The sequence below is a fragment of the Gossypium arboreum genome, chromosome 5 (genome assembly GCF_025698485.1).
Source record: "Gossypium arboreum isolate Shixiya-1 chromosome 5, ASM2569848v2, whole genome shotgun sequence".
Taxonomy (NCBI): domain Eukaryota; kingdom Viridiplantae; phylum Streptophyta; class Magnoliopsida; order Malvales; family Malvaceae; genus Gossypium; species Gossypium arboreum.
The window spans coordinates 65,771,482-65,792,971 of NC_069074.1; the positions used below are offsets into that span (position 1 = coordinate 65,771,482).

A 21,490-nucleotide genomic window follows, 5' to 3' on the forward strand; every position below is an offset into this window, starting at 1 on the left:
ATTAGTTTTTTTTTTATCTCGTGTGATGCACGAGGTTAAGTTGTATATATCAAATTTTAATATTTTATATTTATTTGATAAAAAATTGTTACAAAAATCGTAACATTTCAATAATACTATGTTTGAGAAATTAAAAACAAAATAATATAAATGTTTAATTTTTTTGAAGGAAAACTGGGCTCGTGAATTCTTAAACCAAACAAAAGGTAAAAAACCAACACCACCAAAAGTCCAAAAAGAAACGGTCCAAAGAAATCGCCTAAAGAACCTAACAAACAACCCAGATAAAACCTAACAAACAACCCAAAAATAAGCCTAATACGGAACAACTCAAAAACGACAGGAAATAAAACAGGAACAAATGAACGCTAAGCTGTTCTTCATAATCTGCTAGTTGGCAGCAAAAAAGGCACCTGAAACACCACTAAACAAAAGAAATCCAGTAGCAACTAAAAAGAAAACAATCACCAAAAAACCTTAAAAAGAACCAAATCCAAGTAGACCTCCTGACAGACATAGAAATAATGCATTTGTTCAATACCCTTTAGCTTACCCCCAATCTTCTCATACCCCAAAGTCCGACGATCACTTTCTACAGCAAGAAGCATAAAATCAAGCACTCTTTCATGCAGGTAAGTAGTACTCGACCCTCTCAAACCCTCTCTAGCCAACAAATAAGAAATTATGTTCCCAGTACGAAGCAAAAGCGTAAAAGAGCAGCGACGAAAAAAACCAGCCTTCTCCTTAATATTCCGAATAGGGCTGAGTTATCACGCAGATAGGAAAGAACCTTCTGAATCATAGTCAAGGAATTGCCTTCAATAATTACATCGCGAAAGCCTAGATCTAGACCTAAGGTGACAGCTTGGAGGCATCCAAGGGCCTCCACCGCAAAAAGTGAAGGTATGTGCATGTTCATTTCAATTTTCGAACTAAGTACAATCCCCTGATTATCTCTAATGACTATCCCTGCACAGGATGTCCTTGAATGAACATGCTACACCACGTCAAAATTGATTTTCAGGCAGCAGTCCTCTGGAGGCCTCCAACGCTCAACCTCAATCAGGTGACCAGGTAATTTCTCTTGTACTGCATCCAATTCCAGTACATAAGACTCGACCTTGCATATTAGAACTTGAATCTGTATAATAAAATTATCGTGAACTCTGCGATTCCTCGCATGCTAAAGAAACTAGAGAACACACACAACCTTCCTAGAAATGTCAGTAGGGTACACTTGCAGAATATTAAATAACTAGTCTTGGAAGCAAGCATCCGCTAACTCACTAGGCCATGTGATGTGTAGGTCAGTCCAAATACCACTTACGGATGGGTGGTCACAAAAGATATGTTCGAGGGATTCAACAGCCACCAAAAATCGAGGGCACAAAGCATTTGCGCGGAGCCTCCGATTGTATAGATTAGAAAAAATAGGAATAAAGTTGTTAAAAATTAGCCAAATTGTAATTTTAATTTTTTCAGGCAGTTTTTGTAACAGCCCGATTTATGGCCTAGTCGGAATAGTGGTCTCGGGACCACAAATCTAAAGTTAAAAAAATTATTTTATTATTTTTATGAGGTTATAGTATGATTTTATTAGTGCATGAAAAATTTGGTGAGCTAATTTTTAAGGTTTTCTAGCCCAATTTCGAAAGAGGACTAAATCGCATAAAAGGCAAAAGTTGTATTCTAGTACCTAAATGAGTTAAATAACTAAAGAACTTAAATTGAGGGCTTTTAAAGGGCAATTTCACCCTTTTTATTAGTGTTGGCCGGCCATGTGAATGATTTTAAGCAAATGGTCAAAGTATTAGGTGGACGATGTCATGATTTGGTGATAAAATAATGCCTAAAAGCCTAACTATCATTTCTTTCTTCTCCATATCTATTCTCCACCGAAAATATAAAAAAAAATGGAGTTTTGAAGGCTGAAAACTTTCAGCAACTAAAAGCCCTCATAAGTAAGTGATCCCCACACCCTTTGTTGATGATTTTTGCATTTTTGAGACCCTTGAAGCATGAGTTTTCAAATGAGGGTGATATCTTGCAAAATGGTCAAGAGTTTAAAGTGTTTCCATGAAAGGATTTGTGATGTTTATTGAGTTTTTATGGAGAAATATGCCTAGTTGTGTTATAAACAACTTTTGTAAAAGGTATTAGCACGAAAACACCTAAAGGGACTATTTTGCATAAGTTGTAAAATAGTTAGTAAGCATGTGAAATAGTGAGAATTTCAAGTTGCTATAAGATTAAAAATAGTTTAGTTAGGCCTAAGGTACAAAGAAATTTGATGAAAATCGATTTTCGAGCATAGGGGCAAAATGGTCATTTTACCAAAGATATGAATTTATAATTGCCTAATTGTAATTAGTGACTAAATGAGTGTATATTTCTATTCTAGATCAAGATTTACCAAATCCGAACCTAGATCGGAGGAAGGCTAAGCAAACCGACTAAACCGAATAGCCAAGTACTTTTTGTAAACCGAGGTAAATTGTATGTAAATGATACAACTACACTGTTAATAATTGTAATTATATCGCCATTGAATTGATATTGTATGAATTGTTAAGTTATGAATTGAGAATGCTTTGTAATATTTGAGATAATAGAAATATCCCGTTGAAATATTAGAATACGAACTGGATATTCGTGCCAAGGCATTGGGTGATTTGTGCGCTAGTGTAAGACATGTCTGGGGCATGCTTCGGCCACATTATGAAAGCCAGTGTAAAACCATGTCTAGGACATGGCAGGCATCCAGACGAGGGCTAGTGTAAGACATGTCTGGGACATGCATCAGCCATGCTATGATAGCCAGTTTAAGACCATGTCTGGGACATGGCATCAAGACGAAGATAAGTGCCGGTGTAAGATATGTCAGGACATGCATCACCTCGGCAGAGATAGCGATGTAAGGCGATATGCAGGACACGCATTGGCTAAGAGTTGTGCTAGTGTAAGACATGTCTGGGACATGCATCAGTACGCGTATATGAGAGCCAGTGTAAGACCATGTATGGGACATGGCATCAGCAATATATCCCATGTTGAAGGTTCATAGAATATCCAGTAGTATTCCAAACGTTTCAATGATGAGAGTTATAGATCAATTTGATAAAGAAAGAATAATCATGTTGTGAGTGATATAGGTACCTATATGGTAAGCATGAGTAACGAGCTTAAATTAGAGAATGTGATTCGAGTAGATGATAATGAGTAAGTTAAATTATGGTTACCTTTGAGCTATAAGTATGATGACTAATGGTGAGATTGTTGTTGTATATTTATTTATATGCAACTTACTAAGCTTTATGCTTACCCTCTTTCCTTTCCCTCTTCTTTCAGTGTTATCAAGCTAGCTTAAAGATCCCTTAAAGTCAGAGATATCGATCACACTATCAGCTGCAATACTTGGTATAGTTTGATTTATATTTTTGAAAGTGGCATGTATAGGGCTTGACTAGGATGTTGTATTAAGAGAATGATTCATGTATTTTGGCTTAAGTCAAAGGCCCTTCATTTTGTAATCAAGCCTGGAATAATGGCTATTATTCATTTTGATGAATGCATATAATGTTCTTTCTATAGATGAATTAGTGCCCATTGTGATGAGATTGATATATTGAAATGATTTTGTGTAGGTTGTGTAAAATGGGTGAAAAAAGGGCTTGGGCAATAGCCTAGTTTGTCCACACGGGTAAGACACACGGGCGTGTGTCTAGGCCGTGTGTGACACACGGTTCACACCCATGGGCGTGTGATATGGCCGTTCATCCCTTGCACTTAAATTTTTAAATTTATTTTAGCACACGGGTAAGCCACACGGGCGTGTGCCCATGCCTTGTCATAAAGTCAGTATGAATGCTAGTAGTACACGGGCAAGAGACACAGCCATGTGTCTCGGCCGTGTGAATGACACGGTTATAGGGCACGGGTGTGTGCTTGGGCTGTGTGGTTTTGGCAGAATGCCCAGGTTTTCAGACACGAGTTCGGGACACGGGCGTGTCCTTAGCATACGGTCCTGTGCTCTATACCCGTACGGGCGTGTGAAGCTTTGTTGCCTGAAATTTTTGTAAGTTTTTTTTCATGAGTTCTCGATTAGGTTCTAAACCATCCTGGATGAGCGTTTTGGGCTTGTGAGCCCATATTAGGGGCAGATTGTTTGTGAAAAGAAAAGTTTTAAATTATTTGAGATTTCACGGCCCAGTTTTGTTTAGTTAGTTGAGTTTAAGTCTGGTAGCACCACGAACCCCATCCTAGCGTCGGATATGGGCGAAGGGTGTTACATTTGATGGTATCAGAGAATGGTTTAGTCGATTCTAGGACTAATCTAGCCAGAATACGAGTCTAGCCATACATGCCATATATATGCATATTGATAGTGTGATGATTCCTGATGATTATAAATTGTGTTCATTATAGTAATTGATCCTGATAGAACCACGACGGATGACGTGGAAAGTAATGCGACGGCTCCTGCAGAAGGGACCGCGCTATTAGAGAGTGAGCCTGTGAGTATGGACCAGGGTGGAGGGGCTAGGGAAGCCTACCTCCGAATGATAGATGCTTGGTACATAGAGTTTGTTCGTGCAAACCTGAACACTCCACCTCCCCCACCTCCTCTGATTCCTCAATATGTCTCGATGGCTCCCCAAGATGCAGATGTGTTCAGACGAGAGAAGCCTCGGGTAGACAAGATCCGGAAGCAAGGGGCTGAGGAATTTTGGGCTAATGTAGAAGATGACCCAGAGAGAGCGGAGTTTTGGCTAGAGAACACTATGAGGGTATTCGATGAACTGTCATGCACACCTGAAGATTGCGTGAAGTGTGCCGTGTCACTTCTACGAGACTCGGCTTATCAGTGGTGGAACACTCTCATGTCTGTAGTACCAAGAGAAAGAGTCACTTAGGAATTCTTCCAAGGAGAGTTCCTAAAGAAGTACATTAGCCAGAGGTTTATGGACCAGAAAAGGAAGGAATTTCTAGAGTTGAAACAAGGTAATAAGACTGTGACAGAGTATGCGCGGGAGTTTGTGAAACTCAGTAAGTATGGGCGAGAGTGAGTATCCACTGAAGCTACCATGTGGAAGAGGTTTGAGGATGGCTTCAACGACGACATTCGAGTATTTGTGGGCATCCTGGAGTTAAGAGAATTTGTAGTGCTCGTTGAGAGAGCGTGCAAAGTAGAAGAACTGATGAAAAAGAGGAGGAAAGCAGCTAGCGAGTTGCAAGACTTAAAGAGAAGATAGATGGGGAAAGCATACCAGTCTTCATCCAAGAGATCAAAAGAATTTACTACCCAATCGAATACTTCGGTGGGGTATTTGAAGAGAAATAAGAATCAGTAGAACATGGCGTCTAAAGCCCAAACTACTTCAGTTGCAAGTGTTGGTAGCGCTCGGCCAAATAGGCTGGAGTTTTCACAATGTGGAAGACGTCACTTGGGCGAATGCCGAGTAAACGAAAGGGGCTGTTTCAAGTGTGGGTCACTTGACCACTTTATCCGCGAGTGTCCTGAGATGAACGAGAGAGAGAGAAAACAAAATGCGAAAGCAAGCAGTGCTCCCTTTAGGGGTAGACCTCAAAGGAACCCCAAGAGTGGGACTGGTAGTAGAGGTGCGCCGAGAGATACTGCGATGAGATCCGTAGGCAAAGCACCAGCAATGACCTATGCTATACGAGCCCGGGAAGAGGCAGAGTCTCCAGACGTGATCACGGGTACCTTTTCTATTCACGACATAACTGTTGTCGCTTTAATTGACCCGGGATCTACCCACTCTTACATATTTATAGATTTGATACCTCGTATAGACATGCTTATAGAGTCCACTGAGTTTGTTATGAAAGCATCTAACCCGTTAGGCAAGCATGTATTAGTGGACCAAATATGTAAAAATTGTCCTTTGGCGATTAGAGGCTATTGTTTTCCGGCCAACTTAATGTTGTTGCTGTTTAACGAATTCGATGTAATTCTTGGGATGGATTGGCTGACCTTCCATGACGTTGTAGTAGACTGTGGGAGAAAAGTAATTCAGTTAAGATGTGAGAATGGTAATGTTCTTCGAGTTGGGCCAGATAAGTCAGATAACCTACTTGTGGTAATATCGTCTTTGACTGCTGAAAAATATTTGAGAAAAGGTTATGAAGCTTATTTAGCTTTTGTGCTGAACACCCAAGTATCTGAGTCGAAGATTGAGTCAGTACCAGTGGTTTGTGAGTTTATAGATGTATTTCCAGAGGAGTTACCAGGGTTACCCCTGGAAAAAGAGGTTGAGTTCGGTATCCAGTTGGCTCTTGGTACGACGCCAATCTCGATTGCACCTTATAGGATGGCCCCTACCGAGTTAAAGGAATTGAAGGTACAGTTGCAAGAATTAATGGACAAAGGTTTTGCTAGACCAAGTTACTCACCATGGGGTGCTCCAGTACTTTTTGTGAAAAAGAAGGACAGGTCGATGAGGTTATGTATCGACTACAGACAGCTTAACAAGGTGACAGTAAAGAACAAGTATCCTTTGTCGAGGATTGATGATCTCTTCGATCAACTGAGAGAAGCGACTGTATTTTCCAAAATAGATTTGAGTTTAGGTTACTACCAGTTAAGAGTCAAGGAACAAGATGTGTCGAAGACTGCTTTTCGGACGAGATATGGGCATTACGAGTTTCTTGTTATGCCTTTTGGATTAACGAATGCCTTGGCAGTGTTTATGAACTTGATGAACCGCATCTTCCGACCGTACTTGGATAGGTTCGTCGTTGTTTTTATAGATGACATACTGATTTATTTGCATAAAGGGAGTGAGCACGCAAAACATTTGAGAACTGTGTTACAGACTCTGAGGGATAAGCAGCTTTATGCTAAGTTTAGTAAGAGCGAGTTTTGACTTAATGAAGTTGGATTTCTAGGATACATTGTGTCGGGCGATCGGATCAGAGTTGACCCAAATAAGATCTCAGCGATTGTAGAATGGAAACTGCCGAGGAATGTAACAGAGGTTCGTAGCTTTCTGGGGCTAGCAGGGTATTACAGACGATTTGTAAATGGATTTTCTATAATAGCTACTCTGATAATGAGACTATTGCAGAAAGACGTCAAGTTTGAATGGACAGAAGAGTGTCAACGGAGTTTTGAGAAACTAAAGGCTTTGTTAACCGAAGCCCCAATTTTAGTGCAACCGGAGTCGGGTAAAGAATTTGTAATTTTTAGTGACGCCTCTTTAATTGGTTTGGGGTGTGTACTCATGCAGGAAGGAAAGGTAATAGCCTATGCCTCGAGACAGCTAAAACTACACGAGAAAAATTATCCGACCCATGATTCAGAGCTAGCAGCTGTAGTATTTGATCGCGTGATTCGTAACAAGTAATAAATATTTATAATGAAGATCAAACCTAGCCTAACTATTATCAAGGGAACCAAAAGTACTAGTAATAACTATCTTTTTATTATCTAACCTAGAAATAAAAGGGTTTGTTTATTAAACTAATTATCTAAACTAATTAACTAATTTAATTAAAGCAAAGAGAAAATTTGGAAAAAGACTTGGAGAGAAGCAATTGATAAAGACGACACCTAAGGAGGAATCCACCTAGATTTCACTTGTTTTCTGGCTTTGAACCAGACGATTTATTCACTTGACTTGTTCCATAGAGATCCCTAAGTTAAGTTATTATCCCTATTCAAGACTAATAACATTTAATCCCTAGATTGAATAACTGAGACTTTTCTCTAATTAACACTCTAGGGTTGCATTAACTCGATCTATGGATCCCTTTATTAGGTTTCACCTTAATTCGAAAAAATCTCGTAACCCTATTTCTAGGCGTTCAATCAACTTCGCTTAATTATGCCAAATCTACTCTTAGGCAGGGTCTATTCCTCCTCTGCATAAGCACATCAAATCATGAATTAATACCTGGAATATTAACTCAAGCATTAAGAACACATAATTAAGAACAAATCAAGTATTTATCATACAGTTCAGATAATAATAACACGATCCATCATAGGTTTTATCCCCCTTAGGTATCTAAGGGGTTTAGTTCATAATAAAATAAAAGTACATCTCAAAAGTATGAAAATAACAAAACATAAAGAAAACTCTAAAACTCTTAAAGGAATTCTAAGAGAGATCTTCAGTCTTGGAGTAGCTCCGGCTTTTGAGATGGATCGTCTGGCTTCCTTCAAGTAATTCCCGGCGTGTGGTTCTGTATTCCAGAAAAGTTTTGGAAAGAGCGACCTCCTTCTAGGTCACACTTAGGGTGTTTATATAGGCTTTGGATTGGCTTTCTTCCTCCCTAAGTACCCTTTTCCGTGTAAAATACAACTTTTTGAAAAAAGGACACGCCCTTGTACCACGGCCGTGTGACGTGATTACCAGGCCGTGTTCGACCTATTAAATTGCACACGGCTGTGTTGGTCAATGGCCAGGCCGTGTGAATCGTGAAAACCTTGGTCGACACCTTCGAAGGCCATGGGCATGTGAGATGCCCGTGTGGCAAGGCTTAGGCCGTGTCATCTTCTCGATTTTTTTCGTTTTGTCCCTTTTTAGCTCGTTTTTGGCTCCTTTCGACTCTTGGTGCTCTCCTAAGTACAAAACATGAAATAACTGGATTAAGAGCACCAAAATCCATACATCTAGTAATAAGCATCCATAAATATGCTAAGTATTTGGGGTATAGATATGTATAATTTGGCGTTTATCAGTGTTCGCCTTGAAGATTTGGCGACACCATTTGTATGGGGAGTAATGTAGAGTATTTATCGACCAAAAGAGTTTAAAATACTTGATGACGCAAAATGAGTTGAATTTGAAGCAACGTTGATGGTTAGAACTATTAAAGGATTATGAGTTCATCATCATTTACCATCCGGGAAAGGCGAATGCAGTCGCTGATGCTTTGAGTAGGAAATCCTTGTTTACTTTGAGAGCTTTGAATCCGCAGTTGACCGTATTTAAGGATGGTTCAATCTTAGCAGAATTGAGAGTTAAACCGAATTTTCTTCATGAAATCCGAGAAGCTCAGAGAAATGATGAGAAGATACAAGCCAAGAAAAGTCAGTGTGAGTCTAGTGTTGAATCAAATTTTAAGGTTGGTACCGACGGATGTTTAATGTTCAAATATAGATTTTATGTGCCTAAAGATAGTGAACTCATTCAGAAGATTTTATGAGAAGCACATAGTGGTAGTTTGTCTGTCCACCCGAGTAGCGTAAAAATGTATAACGACCTGAAGAAAATGTATTGGAGGTCGGGAATAAAAAGGGATATTTCAGAGTTTGTTTCCAAGTGTTTAGTATTTCAGCAAGTAAAGGCTGAACACCAAGTACCTTCTGGGCTACTTCAGCCTATTATAGTTCTAGAGTGGAAATGGGATTGTATCACTATGGATTTCGTAACTGAGTTGCTATTAACCCCGAAAAAGAAAAATGCTGTATGGGTTATTGTCGATAGATTAACTAAGTCAGCCCACTTCATACCAGTGTGTACCGACTACTCTCTTAAGAAATTAGCTGACTTGTGTGTTTTCGAGATTGTGAGGCTACATGGTGTACCATTGTCGATTGTTTCAGATCGCGACCCAAGATTCACCTCAAGGTTTTGGAAAAAGTTACAAGAGGCTCTAGGAACCAAGTTAAGTTTCAGTACGGCTTTTCATCTACAGACTGATGGACAACCGGAAAGAGTAATACAGATCTTAGAGGACATGCTAAGATGCTACGTCCTTGAATTTCAAGGAAGTTGGGAAAAATACTTACCATTGGTTGAATTCACCTACAACAACAGTTATCGATCGAGTCTAAAAATGGCACCTTATGAGGCCTTGTATGGGCGAAAGTGCCGAACGCCCTTATATTGGACAGAGTTGAAAGAGAGTCAGATTCATGGGGTTGATTTGGTCAAAGAGGCCGAGGAAAAAGTTAAAGTGATTCGGGAATGCCTAAGAGCCGCTTCGGATATTCAGAAATCCTACGCAGATTTGAAGCGAAAGGAGATCAAGTTTGAGGTCGGTGACAGAGTATTCTTGAAAGTTTCCCCTTGGAGGAAAATCCTCAAGTTTGGTAGAAAAGACAAGTTGAGCCCTCGTTTCATAGGACCTTATGAAATTACCGAGAGAGTAGGGCCTGTGGCCTACAGATTGAAATTACCTCCAGAATTAGAAAAGATTCATGACGTGTTTCACGTGTCTATGTTACGCCGATACAGATCTGACCCTTCACATGTAATTGTGCATACTGAAGTTGAAATTCTTCCAGATATGACTTATGGTGAAGAACTGGTTAAGATTTTAGCTCGAGAGGTTAAACCGTTAAGAAATAAGGATATACCACTTATAAAAGTTTTGTGGTATAGACATGGAGTCGAGGAAGCCACATGGGAACTCGAGGAGTCTCTGAGAGAACAATATCTGAATTTACTTACTGGTAAGATTTTCGAGGACAAAAATCCCTAAGGGGGAAGAAATGTAACAGCCCGATTTAGGGCCTAGTCAGAACAGTGGTCTCAGGTCCACAAATCTGAAGTTAGAAAAATTATTTTATTATTTTTATGAGGTTATAGTATGATTTTATTAGTGCATGAAAATTTTGGTGAGCTAATTTTTAAGGTTTTTTAGCCCAATTTCAAAAGAGGACTAAATCGCATAAAAGGCAAAAGTTGTATTCTAATACCTAAATGAGTTAAATAGCTAGAGAACTTAAATTGAGGGCTTTTAAAGGGCAATTTCACCCTTTTTATTAGTGTTGGCCGGCCATGTGAATGATTTTAAACAAATGGTCAAAGTATTGGGTGGATGATGTTATGATTTGGTGATAAAATAATGCCTAAAAGTTGAGCTATCATTTCTTTCTTCTCTATCTCTCTTCTCCACTGAAAATATCAGTAAAAATGGAGTTTTGAAGGCTGAAAACTTTCAGCAACTAAAAGCCCTCACAAGTAAGTGATCCCTACACCCTTTGTTGATGATTTTTGCATTTTTGAAACCCTTGAAGCATGAGTTTTCAAATGAGAGTGATATCTTGCAAAATAGTCAAGAGTTTAAAGTGTTGCCATGAAAGGATTTGTGATGTTTATTGAGTTTTTATGGAGGAATATGAGTCCTATTTGTGTTATAAACAACTTTTGTAAAAGGTGTTAGCATGAAAACACCTAAAGGGACTATTTTGCATAAGTTGTAAAATAGTTAGTAAGCATGTCAAATAGTGAGAATTTGAAGTTGCTATAAGAGTAAAAATAGTTCAGTTAGGCCTATGATACAAAGAAATTCGATGAAAATCGATTTTTGAGCATAGGGGCAAAATGGTCATTTTACCAAAGATGTGAATTTATAATTGCCTAATTGTAATTAGTGACTAAATGAGTGTATATTGCTATTCTAGATCAAGATTTACCAAATTCGAACCTAGATCGGGGGAAGGGCAAGCAAACCGACTAAACCGAATAGCCAAGTACTTTTTGTAAACCGAGGTAAGTTGTATGTAAATGATACAACTACACTGTTAATACTTGTAATTATATCGCCATTGAATTGATATTGTATGAATTGTTAAGTTATGAATTGAGAATGCTGAGTAATATTTGAGATAATAGAAATATCCCGTTGAATTATTATAATACGAACTGGATATTCGTGCCAAGGTAGTAGGTGATTTGTGCGCTAGTGTAAGACATGTCTGGGACATGCTTCTGCTACATTATGAGAGCCAATGTAAGACCATGTCTGGGACATGGCATCGGCATCCAGAGGAGGGCTAGTGCAAGAAATGTCTAGGACATGCGTTAGCCATGCTATGATAGCCAGTGTAAGACCATGTCTGGGACATGGCATTGGCACAGAAATACGTGCCAGTGTAAGACATGTCTGGGACATGCATAGGCCTCGACAGAGATAGCTAGTGTAAGACGTGTCTGGGACACGCATCGGCTAAGAGTTGTGCTAGTGTAAGGCATGTCTGAGACATGCATCAGCATGCGTATATGAGAGCCAGTGTAAGACCATGTCTGGGACATGGCATCAGCAAGATATCCCATGTTAAAGGTTCATAGAATATCCAGTAGTATTCCAAACGTTTCAATGATGAAAGTTATAGATCAATTTGATAAAGAAAGAATAATCATGTTGTGAGTGATACAGTTACCTATATGGTAAGCATGAGTAACAAGCTTAAATTAGAGAATGTGATTCGAGTAGATGATAATGAGTAAGTTAAATTATGTTTACCTTTGAGCTATAAGTATGATGACTAATGGTGAGATTGTTGTTGTATATTTATTTATATGCAACTTACTAAGCTTTATGGTTACCCTCTTTCCCTCTTCTTTCAGTGTTATCAAACTAGCTTAAGGATCCCTTAAAGTCGGAGATATCGATCATACTATCAGCCGCAATATTTGGTATAGTTTGATTTGTAGGGCTAGACTAGGATGTTGTATTAAGAGAATGATTCATGTATTTTGGCTTAAGTCAAAGGCCCTTCATTTTGTAATCAAGCCTGGAATAATGGCTATTATTCATTTTGATGAATGCATATAATGTTCTTTCTATGGATGAATTAGTACCCATTGCGATGAGATTGATATATTGAAATGATCTTGTGTAGGGTGTGTAAAATGGGTGACAAAAGGGCTTGGGAAATAGCCTAGTTTGTCTACACGGGTAAGACACACGGACGTGTGTCTAGGTCATGTGTGACACACGGTTCACACCCATGGATGTGTGATATAGCCATGCATCCCCTGCACTTAAATTTTTAAAGTTATTTTAGCACACAGGTAAGCCACACGGGCGTGTGTCCATGCCGTGTCATAAATTCAGTATGCATGCTAGTAGTACACGGGCAAGAGACACGGCCATGTGTCTCGGCCATGTGAATGACACGGTTATAGGGCACGGGTGTGTGATTGGGCGTGTGGCTTTGGCAGAATGCCCAGGTTTTCAGACACGGGTTCGGGACAAGGGTGTGTCCCTAGCACACTATCATGTGCTCTATGCCCGCAGGGGCGTGTGGAGCTTTGTTGCATGAAATTTTTCTAATTTTTGTTTTTCATGAGTTCTCGATTAGGTTCCGAACCATCCTGGATAAGTGTTTTGGGCTTGTGAGCCCATGTTAGGGGCAGATTGTTTGTGAAAAGAAAAGTTTTAAATTATTTGAGATTTCACGGCCCAGTTTTGTTTAGTTAGTTGAGTTTAAGTCTGGTAGCACCACGAACCCCATCCTAGCATCGGATATGGGCGAGGGGTGTTATAGTTTTAAAGTTCATAGTTTGTTATAAAAAGGTCTGTAAAGGTCGTGAGTCCCAAAAGATCCCAAAGTTGTGAGCAATTGATAACCACTCCAAACAATGAACTCTTCGAAAGCCTCTACGCTCCAAACCAAGACATCGTCGTGCGAGTCTCAGGCAAGAGGAATACAATGCACCTAGTCTGCAATGTCACTCCCTAAAATAATAGTGAGTACTTGGACATCCCACTGTCTAATATGATGATTAATCAAATCTGAGACATATAAATGTGACGAAATAATCTCTATATCTTTTAATGTTTGTTCAAGTAGGCCCAGAATCCAAACATCATCCCATATTCGAATGTTGGAGCCTGTACCCACACGTTAACTCATCCCTGAGTTAAGCAACCTCTTCATCACCTAGATACTCTTCCAAAAGTAAGAAGGGTAAGCTCCTAAAGCCACACTCATGAAATCACCTAGTGGATAATACTTAGCTTTAAGTGCACGCGTCACCAATGAGTAGGGATGTTTTGATAGACACCAACCTTGTTTAGCCAAAAGCGTGATATTGAATTGAGCTAACTTCCTGAAACCTAAGCCCCCATTGTCTTTTGAGTCACAAACTACGAAAAATTTGCACCAATGAATTGCCCCATAACTGTCATGCTTTTTCCATCAGAATTGACTTATAAAGTACTCCAAATCCGAACAAAAGGAAATTGGTAACCAAAAACGTGACATCGCAAAAGTAGGAGTAAATTATAAACCAATTTTAATATAAACCTCCTTACCACCAAGAGATAGAGGCCTGACACACTAGCTCTCAATCCAACTTCGCATATAATCCTTTATACTTTGAAAAGCCTTCTTCTTGTTACGCCTGAAAAATTGAGCAGACCCAAATACCTCTCAAGCTCCGTAAAAATCTAGACCCCCAAGCAAAAGGATATCATAACCACAAGAGACTACTCAATGTTGGAGCTGAAGTAAATAGATGACTTATCAAAATTAACACGTTGCCCCGAGGCTCGCTCATATTCTTCCAAGAAATGCTTTAGCACCAAAGCCCCCAACCATGGCTTCTCCAAAAAGTATTTAATCATCCGCGAAAAACAAGTGTGAAATCTGAGGACCCCTTTACTGATAGTTGCTCCCCTAACCAAATTATCTCAAAGTGTCAATCGCATAAGGGAGGATAGCCCCACATAAGGAAAATATACGGGCTGAGAGGATCATATTACTGAAGCCTTTTCCCTGGAGAAAACCACTGACCCACCTTACCATCATTCCAAACCATGGAGTAGGAGACTGTACTAATACAATGTATAATAAGATCCATCCAATAATGGGAAAACCTTATTTGGAGTGGCATACGTTACAAAAAACCTCACTCTACCCTATTGTAGGCCTTACTCATATCCAACTTCAAAGTGAAGTGCCCTTAATGTCCTCTCTTTTCTAGCGATACACATTAAGGATTTCATACGCCAATAGAATATTATCTGTAATTAAACAAACATGAACAAGAGCACTTTAGGCCTCGTCCACACACATGGAACCTATTAACTATAACTTTCGAAATAATTTTGTACAAAACAACACAAAGGCCAATAGGACAGAATTGTTGCATTCTCGTAAGGTTCGTTATATTAGGAATAAGAACAATATGAGTTTTATTAATATCACTAAGGGACAACCTATCATTCAAAATACCAAGACAATACTCACCAATATCACATCCCATAATATGCTAATACTTCTAGTAAAACAAAGCAAGGAGCCCATCAGGACTCGAAGCCTTCGTCGGAGCCATTACTTGTAAAGCTGTGTAAATTTCATCATACATAAAATGAGCTGTGAGAAAAGCATTCATCTCGTTAGTAATACAAGAATGGACCTCCTCCAAAATATGGCTCTAATCCCCCTGCCCTTGGGAAGTAAACAAATCCATAAAATAATCATTTGTAACATCAAATAGCCCCTCACTATCTCAAACCAAACTCCCATTATTTGTAATAAATAAATTAATAAATTAATCATTTGTAACATCAAATAGCCCCTCACTATCTCGAACCAAACTCCCATCATTTTGAATAAACAAATCCATAAAATAATCATTTGCAACATCAAATAGCCCTTCATTATCTCGAACCAAACTCCCATCATTTGCAATAAGACCGCTCACTCTATTAACCCATCTCTTGTGAGTAGCAACCTATGTAAGAAACTTGTATTCTGACCACTAATTTAAGCTAATTACCATGGGCTCATTGTTCTTAAAATGGCTCAGTTTTGTCAATCTCCAAATTTAAATCTAGTTTTACACCTAAAAGCTCCATCACTTTCTCGTCATCCCTATCCACCATGTTTAGATCTATGACTCGTTTGTTCAAACTTTGCATCCTCTACCCTAACACCATGTAGACCAGTAGCCCACACGTTTAAGTCGTGGCATAGTGTTGCCAAACGTTGCAGTACAAATCCCATATTATTATCCCAAATGTAATAGCTTGATTTTGGGCCTATCGGAACAGAGGTTTTGGGACCACGAATCCGACGCAGAAAAATTTATTTTTATTATATTTTCATGGTCTACATTTTTATGAAATGATTTCATGAAAATTTTGTTCGAAAATTTTGACGTTTGAGAACTCAATTTAGGAAAAAGGACTAAATTGTAAAGAGAGAAAAAGTTGACTTCTACATGTTAAAGGTGTCCAATTGCTATGATATTTTAAATTAGAGGTCCTTATATGATAATTAGACCATTTTTTAAGTTATGGACAAAAATAGATATGAGGTAACAGAATTTTAGTGATTTGGGAAAAGGGCATTTTAATCATTTGGTTAATAAAAGAGTGAAAAGGGAAAATAAAGCCAAAATTTGTTCATCTTCTTCAACCTTAGCCAAAACTTGGAAGAACACCAAAGCTAGGGTTTTTTCATCTTTCAAGCTTGATTGTAAGTACATCCTAGCCCCGTTTTTAATGCTCTCTATGTTTTTTAAGTCGTATTCACTCGATATTTCTATTTCTACCATTGTTTTGAAGCAGGGCTCATGTTTAAAATTTTACCCATGTATGATTTTATGGTAGAAAATGGAAGTTTGATGTGTAATAAACAACTTTTATTAAGTGATTTTTGATGGAAATACATAAAAGGACCTATTTGTAAAAAACTTATAAAAAGTGTAGTAAAAATGTGATTTGATGAAAAATGTGGGCTAATATGAGTATGTATATGGTTTGACTAGGCTTGGGTAACCAAGAAATTGAATACATTTCAATTTACGAACCTAAGGACTAATTTGTAAAAAAATGTGAAAAGTTAGGAGCAAAACAGTAAATTTTCCATAGTGTGAAGTAAGTTAATTTTTCTATAATAGATCAAGAAAGACAAGGTTCGGACCTTGATCAAGGGAAAAATAAGTTTATTGACGATTAGATCCATTTTTGCTATTTTTGTACCGAGGCAAGTTCTTATGTAAATAATACATTGCTTTAATTACGATTGAAATGCTTTATTATTGTATGAATTATGATCGACCATTGATCGTGTTCGATAAAGTTATGACAAACGAGAAATCTCGATTGAACTTTAGGAATAGATAGGATATAAATGTCATGACATTAGGGTTACCGAGACTATGTGTAAGACCATATTTGGGATATGACATCATTATAAGATTTCGTGTAAGACCATATCTGGGATATGGCACCGATATGAAGTTTTGTGTAAAACCATAGCCGGGCTATTGGCATCGAAATGAGATCCCATATAAGACCATATTTGAGATATGGTATTGGTGTGGTACTATGTGCGCGAGATACTCGAATATCCTTTAGTATTCCAAGTGGTTCAACGGGAATTGAAATGAGAATGACAAAGTTGTGAAAGACTATGGTATGTTGTAAATTGGTACAGGTATGTACATGCTTAATGAGCTTGATATGTGATGAATCCCTCGGTAAGGTTGTGATTGAGTAAGTTAGATTGTGAGATTTATAATGACATTTATGTTAATTTACTTCTAGTTAATTGTATGTTAAATGTGAGTTTATAATGCTTATTATTTGCATGGGAACTTACGAAGCTTTAAAACTTACTCCCTTTCTTTTCCCTTGTTTTATAGTGTCACCAAGCCAGCTCGGGGATCAGAGACCGTCGGAGATCCATTCACACTTTCAACTTAATATTTTAGGTACCAATAATTTCAATATTTTGAATTATGGCATGTATAAGGACTTGGTTATTTTTGTTCTGTGTCATAATTGAATTGGCCTAATGTGTTGGCCTATATTGGTTGATAATTTATTTTGTAAGTGTCCTTTGAAATTGGCTAATATTGGTTTAAGTATTTATGCATATGATGAAGTTTTCATAGATGCGGAAAGTTGATTGAGTTGTGTTGAGTTATATGTGATGTTTGTGTATGATCAATGATAGCATGTGAATGAGGTATTGATGCCTTGATTGTAGCTGATTTGGTTGAATGTATATACTTGGAATGGTGTTATGTTTTGTTGTGTAGGTTTGTGCACTGAAGGGTGACAATATGGCTTGGGAAATAGCATTATTTTTGTCCACACAAGTAGACACATTTGCGTGTGTCTAGGCCGTGTGTGACACACAGCTTGCCCTATGGACGTGTATTCTGGCCGTGTGTCCCCTGCACCTTAATTATTGCAAAACAAAATGTTCAGTATTGGGTACACAGGTAGAGACATAGGCGTGTGTCTCAATCGTGTGGATGACACGGCCTTAGGCACAGGCGTGTGCCCTGGGCGTCTGAAGTCTACACCTAATTTATGAAAATAAAAAATATTAATTCGACCATACGGCCTATGCACACGGGCGTGTGCCTTGGCCGTCTGACTTTAATTTGTTCATGGGTGACAAACAGAGAGTTACATGGGTTAGGGACACGGGCATGTGTAACCACACGGCCTGTCCACACGGGCGTGTCCCAAAGCCACATGGGCGTGTGACCACTATTTAGTGAAAATTTTTCTAAATGTTGTAAAATTTTCTAAAATTCTCGGTTTAGTCCCGAACCACTTCCAATGTATATTTTAGGCCTTGTAGGCTCGTTTTAGGGACAATATGAATGTATATGAAAAGTTTTAAATTTGGATAGAAATTTACGTATCAGTTTTGTATGTTTACTTATGTTTAAGTCCGGTAATGCCTCGTACCCTGTTTCAGTGTTGAGTACGGGTAAGAGGTGTTACATTTAGTGGTATCAGAGCCATGATTTAGTCGATTCTTGGACTAACAAAGCGTGTGTGAGTGTCTAACTATACATGCCATAAATGAATTGTGATAGTGTGATGACTTTTGACAATTTTAAATTGTGTTTTTGTATAGTAAATGAATCCCAATTGAGCTGAGGCTGATGATGTTGAAAGTAATGCACAGGCTCCCGTTTAAGGGACAACACCGTCTAATAGTAGATCTCCTACAGTCAGTCTGGTAGAAAGTGGTAAGGAAGCCTTTTTCCATATGATGAATGAGTGGTATACGGGATTTGTTCGAACAAATTTGAATGCTCAACCTCTTCCACCCTCACCTATTCCTCGACCGGTTCCCATAGCTCCACAAGGTATGGAATTTATAAGAATGAACAAGCCTCAGGTTGATAAGATCCATAACCCTGGGGCTGACGATTTTTGAGCTAATGTGGATGATGATTCCAAGAAAGCCGAGTTTTGGCTCAAAAACTCAATCAAGGTACTTGATGAGTTTTCATGCAAATCGGATGAGTGTTTAAAGTGTACCATCTCACTTCTGAGGGGTTCTGCATATCACTAGTGGAATACACTAGTATCGGTGGTACCAAGAGAACGGGTTACATGGGAATTCTTTCAAGAGGAGTTCCAGAAGAAGTATATTAGTCAACGGTTCATCGAACAGAAATGTAAGGAATTTTTTGAGTTGAAACAGGGTCGAATGTCGGTAACAAAATATGAACGAGAATTTGTCAGGATTAGTAAATATGCCCGAGAATGTGTTTCCACGGAGGCCATCATGTGCAAGAGATTTGAGGATGGATTGAATGAGGATATTCGTGTGTTAGTTGGGATCCTAGAGCTAAAAGAATTTATGGTGTTAGTCGAACGGGCTTGTAAGGCTAAGGAGTTGAATAAAGAAAAGAGGAAAGCTAATAGTGAAGCTAGAGATTCAAGGAAAAGACCGATGAGTAAGTCACTTCTATCTCATTCAAAGAAGTCTAAAGAAATGTATTCCCGTTCGAATGTTTCAGCGAGATATTCACACAGAGATCGTGGGAAGCAATACTCGGGTTCTAAATCACAAGCCACTTCAATGGCAAGTGTAGGTGATGTAAGGTCTAACAGACCTGATTGCCAGTATTGTAGCAGATGTTATCCTGGTGAGTGTAGAATGAATAACCGGGCTTGCTTCAAGTGTGGCTCACAAGAGCATTTTATCTAAGATTTCCCCGAAAGGGTTGAGAAAGAAAAATTTTAGAGTGCGAGGCCGAGTAATACTGCTAATAGGGGTGGGCCACCAAAGAATTCCGAAAATGGAGCTAGTAGTAAAGGTGTGATGAAAGACACAGCTATGAGATCCGAAGCTCGAGCACTTGCTAGAGCCTATGCCATCCGTGCTCGTGAAGAAGCGACATCTCCCGATGTTATCACTGGTACCTTTTCTCTCTATAATACTAATGGAGTTGCATTGATTGATCTTGGATCGACTCATTCTTATGTTTGTCTGAAATTGGTAGCTAGTAAGAGCTTACCTGTTGAATTCACTGAATTTGTGGTTAGAGTGTTAAACCCTTTAGGCAAACATATGTTAGTTGATAGAGTTTGCAAGAATTGTCCCTTGATGATTCAAGGTCACTGTTTTCCGGCTGATTTAATGTTGTTGCCATTTGATGAATTCGATGTTATTTTGGGTATAGATTGGTTGACACTGCATGATGCTGTGGTAAACTGGAAAAGAAACATTATTGAACTGAAATGTGAAAATGGTGAAATTCATCAGATCGATTCAGATGAGTTGGGTTAGTTACTTGTTGTGATTTCTTCGATGTCTACCCAAAGATATGTCAGGAAAGGGTGTGAAGCATATCTTGCTTTTGTGTTGAATACAAAAGTGTCTGAATTGAAAATTGAATCAGTGCCAATAGTTTGTGAATATCCGGACATGTTCCGGGAAGAGTTGCCTGGTTTACCACCGATTAGAGAAGTTGAGTTTGGTATTGATTTAGTACTAGGGACTTTGCCGATATCTATTGCTCCGTATAGGATAGCCTCGGCTAAATTGAAAGAATTAAAAGCTCAGTTGCAAGAGTTGACAGATAAGGGTTTTGCGAGACCAAGTTATTCTCCCTAGGATGCTCCTGTGCTATTTGTAAAGAAAAAAGACGTATCAATTAGACTTTGTATTGATTATCGACAGCTCAGCAAGGTGACTATAAAGAACAAGTATCCTTTGCCGAGGATAGATGACCGATTTCATCAGTTGAGAGGGACAACAGTGTTCTCGAAGATTGATTTGAGATCTGGCTACTACCAGTTGAGAGTTAAAGAGTCGGATGTACCGAAAACCACTTTTAGAACGAGGTATGGACACTATGAATTCCTTGTTATGCCTTTCGGATTAACAAAAGCACCTGCTGTTTTTATGGACTTGATGAATAGAATTTTCCGACCATATTTGGACAAGTTTGTGGTTGTGTTTATTGATGATATTCTAATTTATTCTCGAGTCGAGTCCGAGCATGCTGAGCACTTGAGGACGGTATTACAGACTTTGAGAGATAATAAGTTATTTGCTAAATTCGGTAAGAGTGAGTTTTGGCTCCGATAGGTCAGATTTTTTGGACATATCGTTTCAGGAGATGGTATTCGGGTTGATCCAAGTAAAATTTCGGCAATTGTTGATTGGAAATCGGCAAGAAATGTGTCCGAAGTCAGAAGCTTTTTGGGCTTAACCGGTTATTAACGACGATTTGTTAAAGGTTTTTCGATGATTGCTACTTCTATGACAAAGTTGTTGCAAAAAGATGTTAAGTTTGAATGGTCCAAAAAATGTCAGCAAAGTTTTGAGAAGTTGAAAGCATTATTGACTGAGGCGCCAATTTTAGTGCAACCTGAGCCAGGAAAAGAGTTTGTGATTTATAGTGATGCGTCATTGATTGGATTAGGATATGTGTTGATGCAAGAGGTCAAAGTGATAGCTTATGCCTCGAGACAACTGAAACCGTACGAGAAGAATTATCCGGCGCATGAC

General features: G+C 38.7%; 1 protein-coding gene and 1 long non-coding RNA gene across 2 annotated transcripts; both read left to right on the plus strand.

Annotated features, from left to right (window-relative positions):
• The first annotated feature begins 335 nt into the window (after window positions 1-335).
• Window positions 336-3,590, plus strand: LOC128293237 (uncharacterized). The gene is made up of 4 exons (XR_008283381.1): window positions 336-903; window positions 978-1,074; window positions 1,307-2,489; window positions 3,349-3,590. It is a non-coding gene; the product is annotated as an uncharacterized LOC128293237 (long non-coding RNA).
• Window positions 3,591-5,354: 1,764 nt separating this feature from the next.
• Window positions 5,355-6,887, plus strand: LOC108451583 (uncharacterized). Its single transcript, XM_017749259.1, has 3 exons — window positions 5,355-5,619; window positions 6,241-6,300; window positions 6,706-6,887. Exons 1-3 carry the CDS (start codon window positions 5,355-5,357, stop codon window positions 6,885-6,887), a joined length of 507 nt encoding a protein of 168 aa, XP_017604748.1.
• The last annotated feature ends 14,603 nt before the right edge of the window (window positions 6,888-21,490 follow it).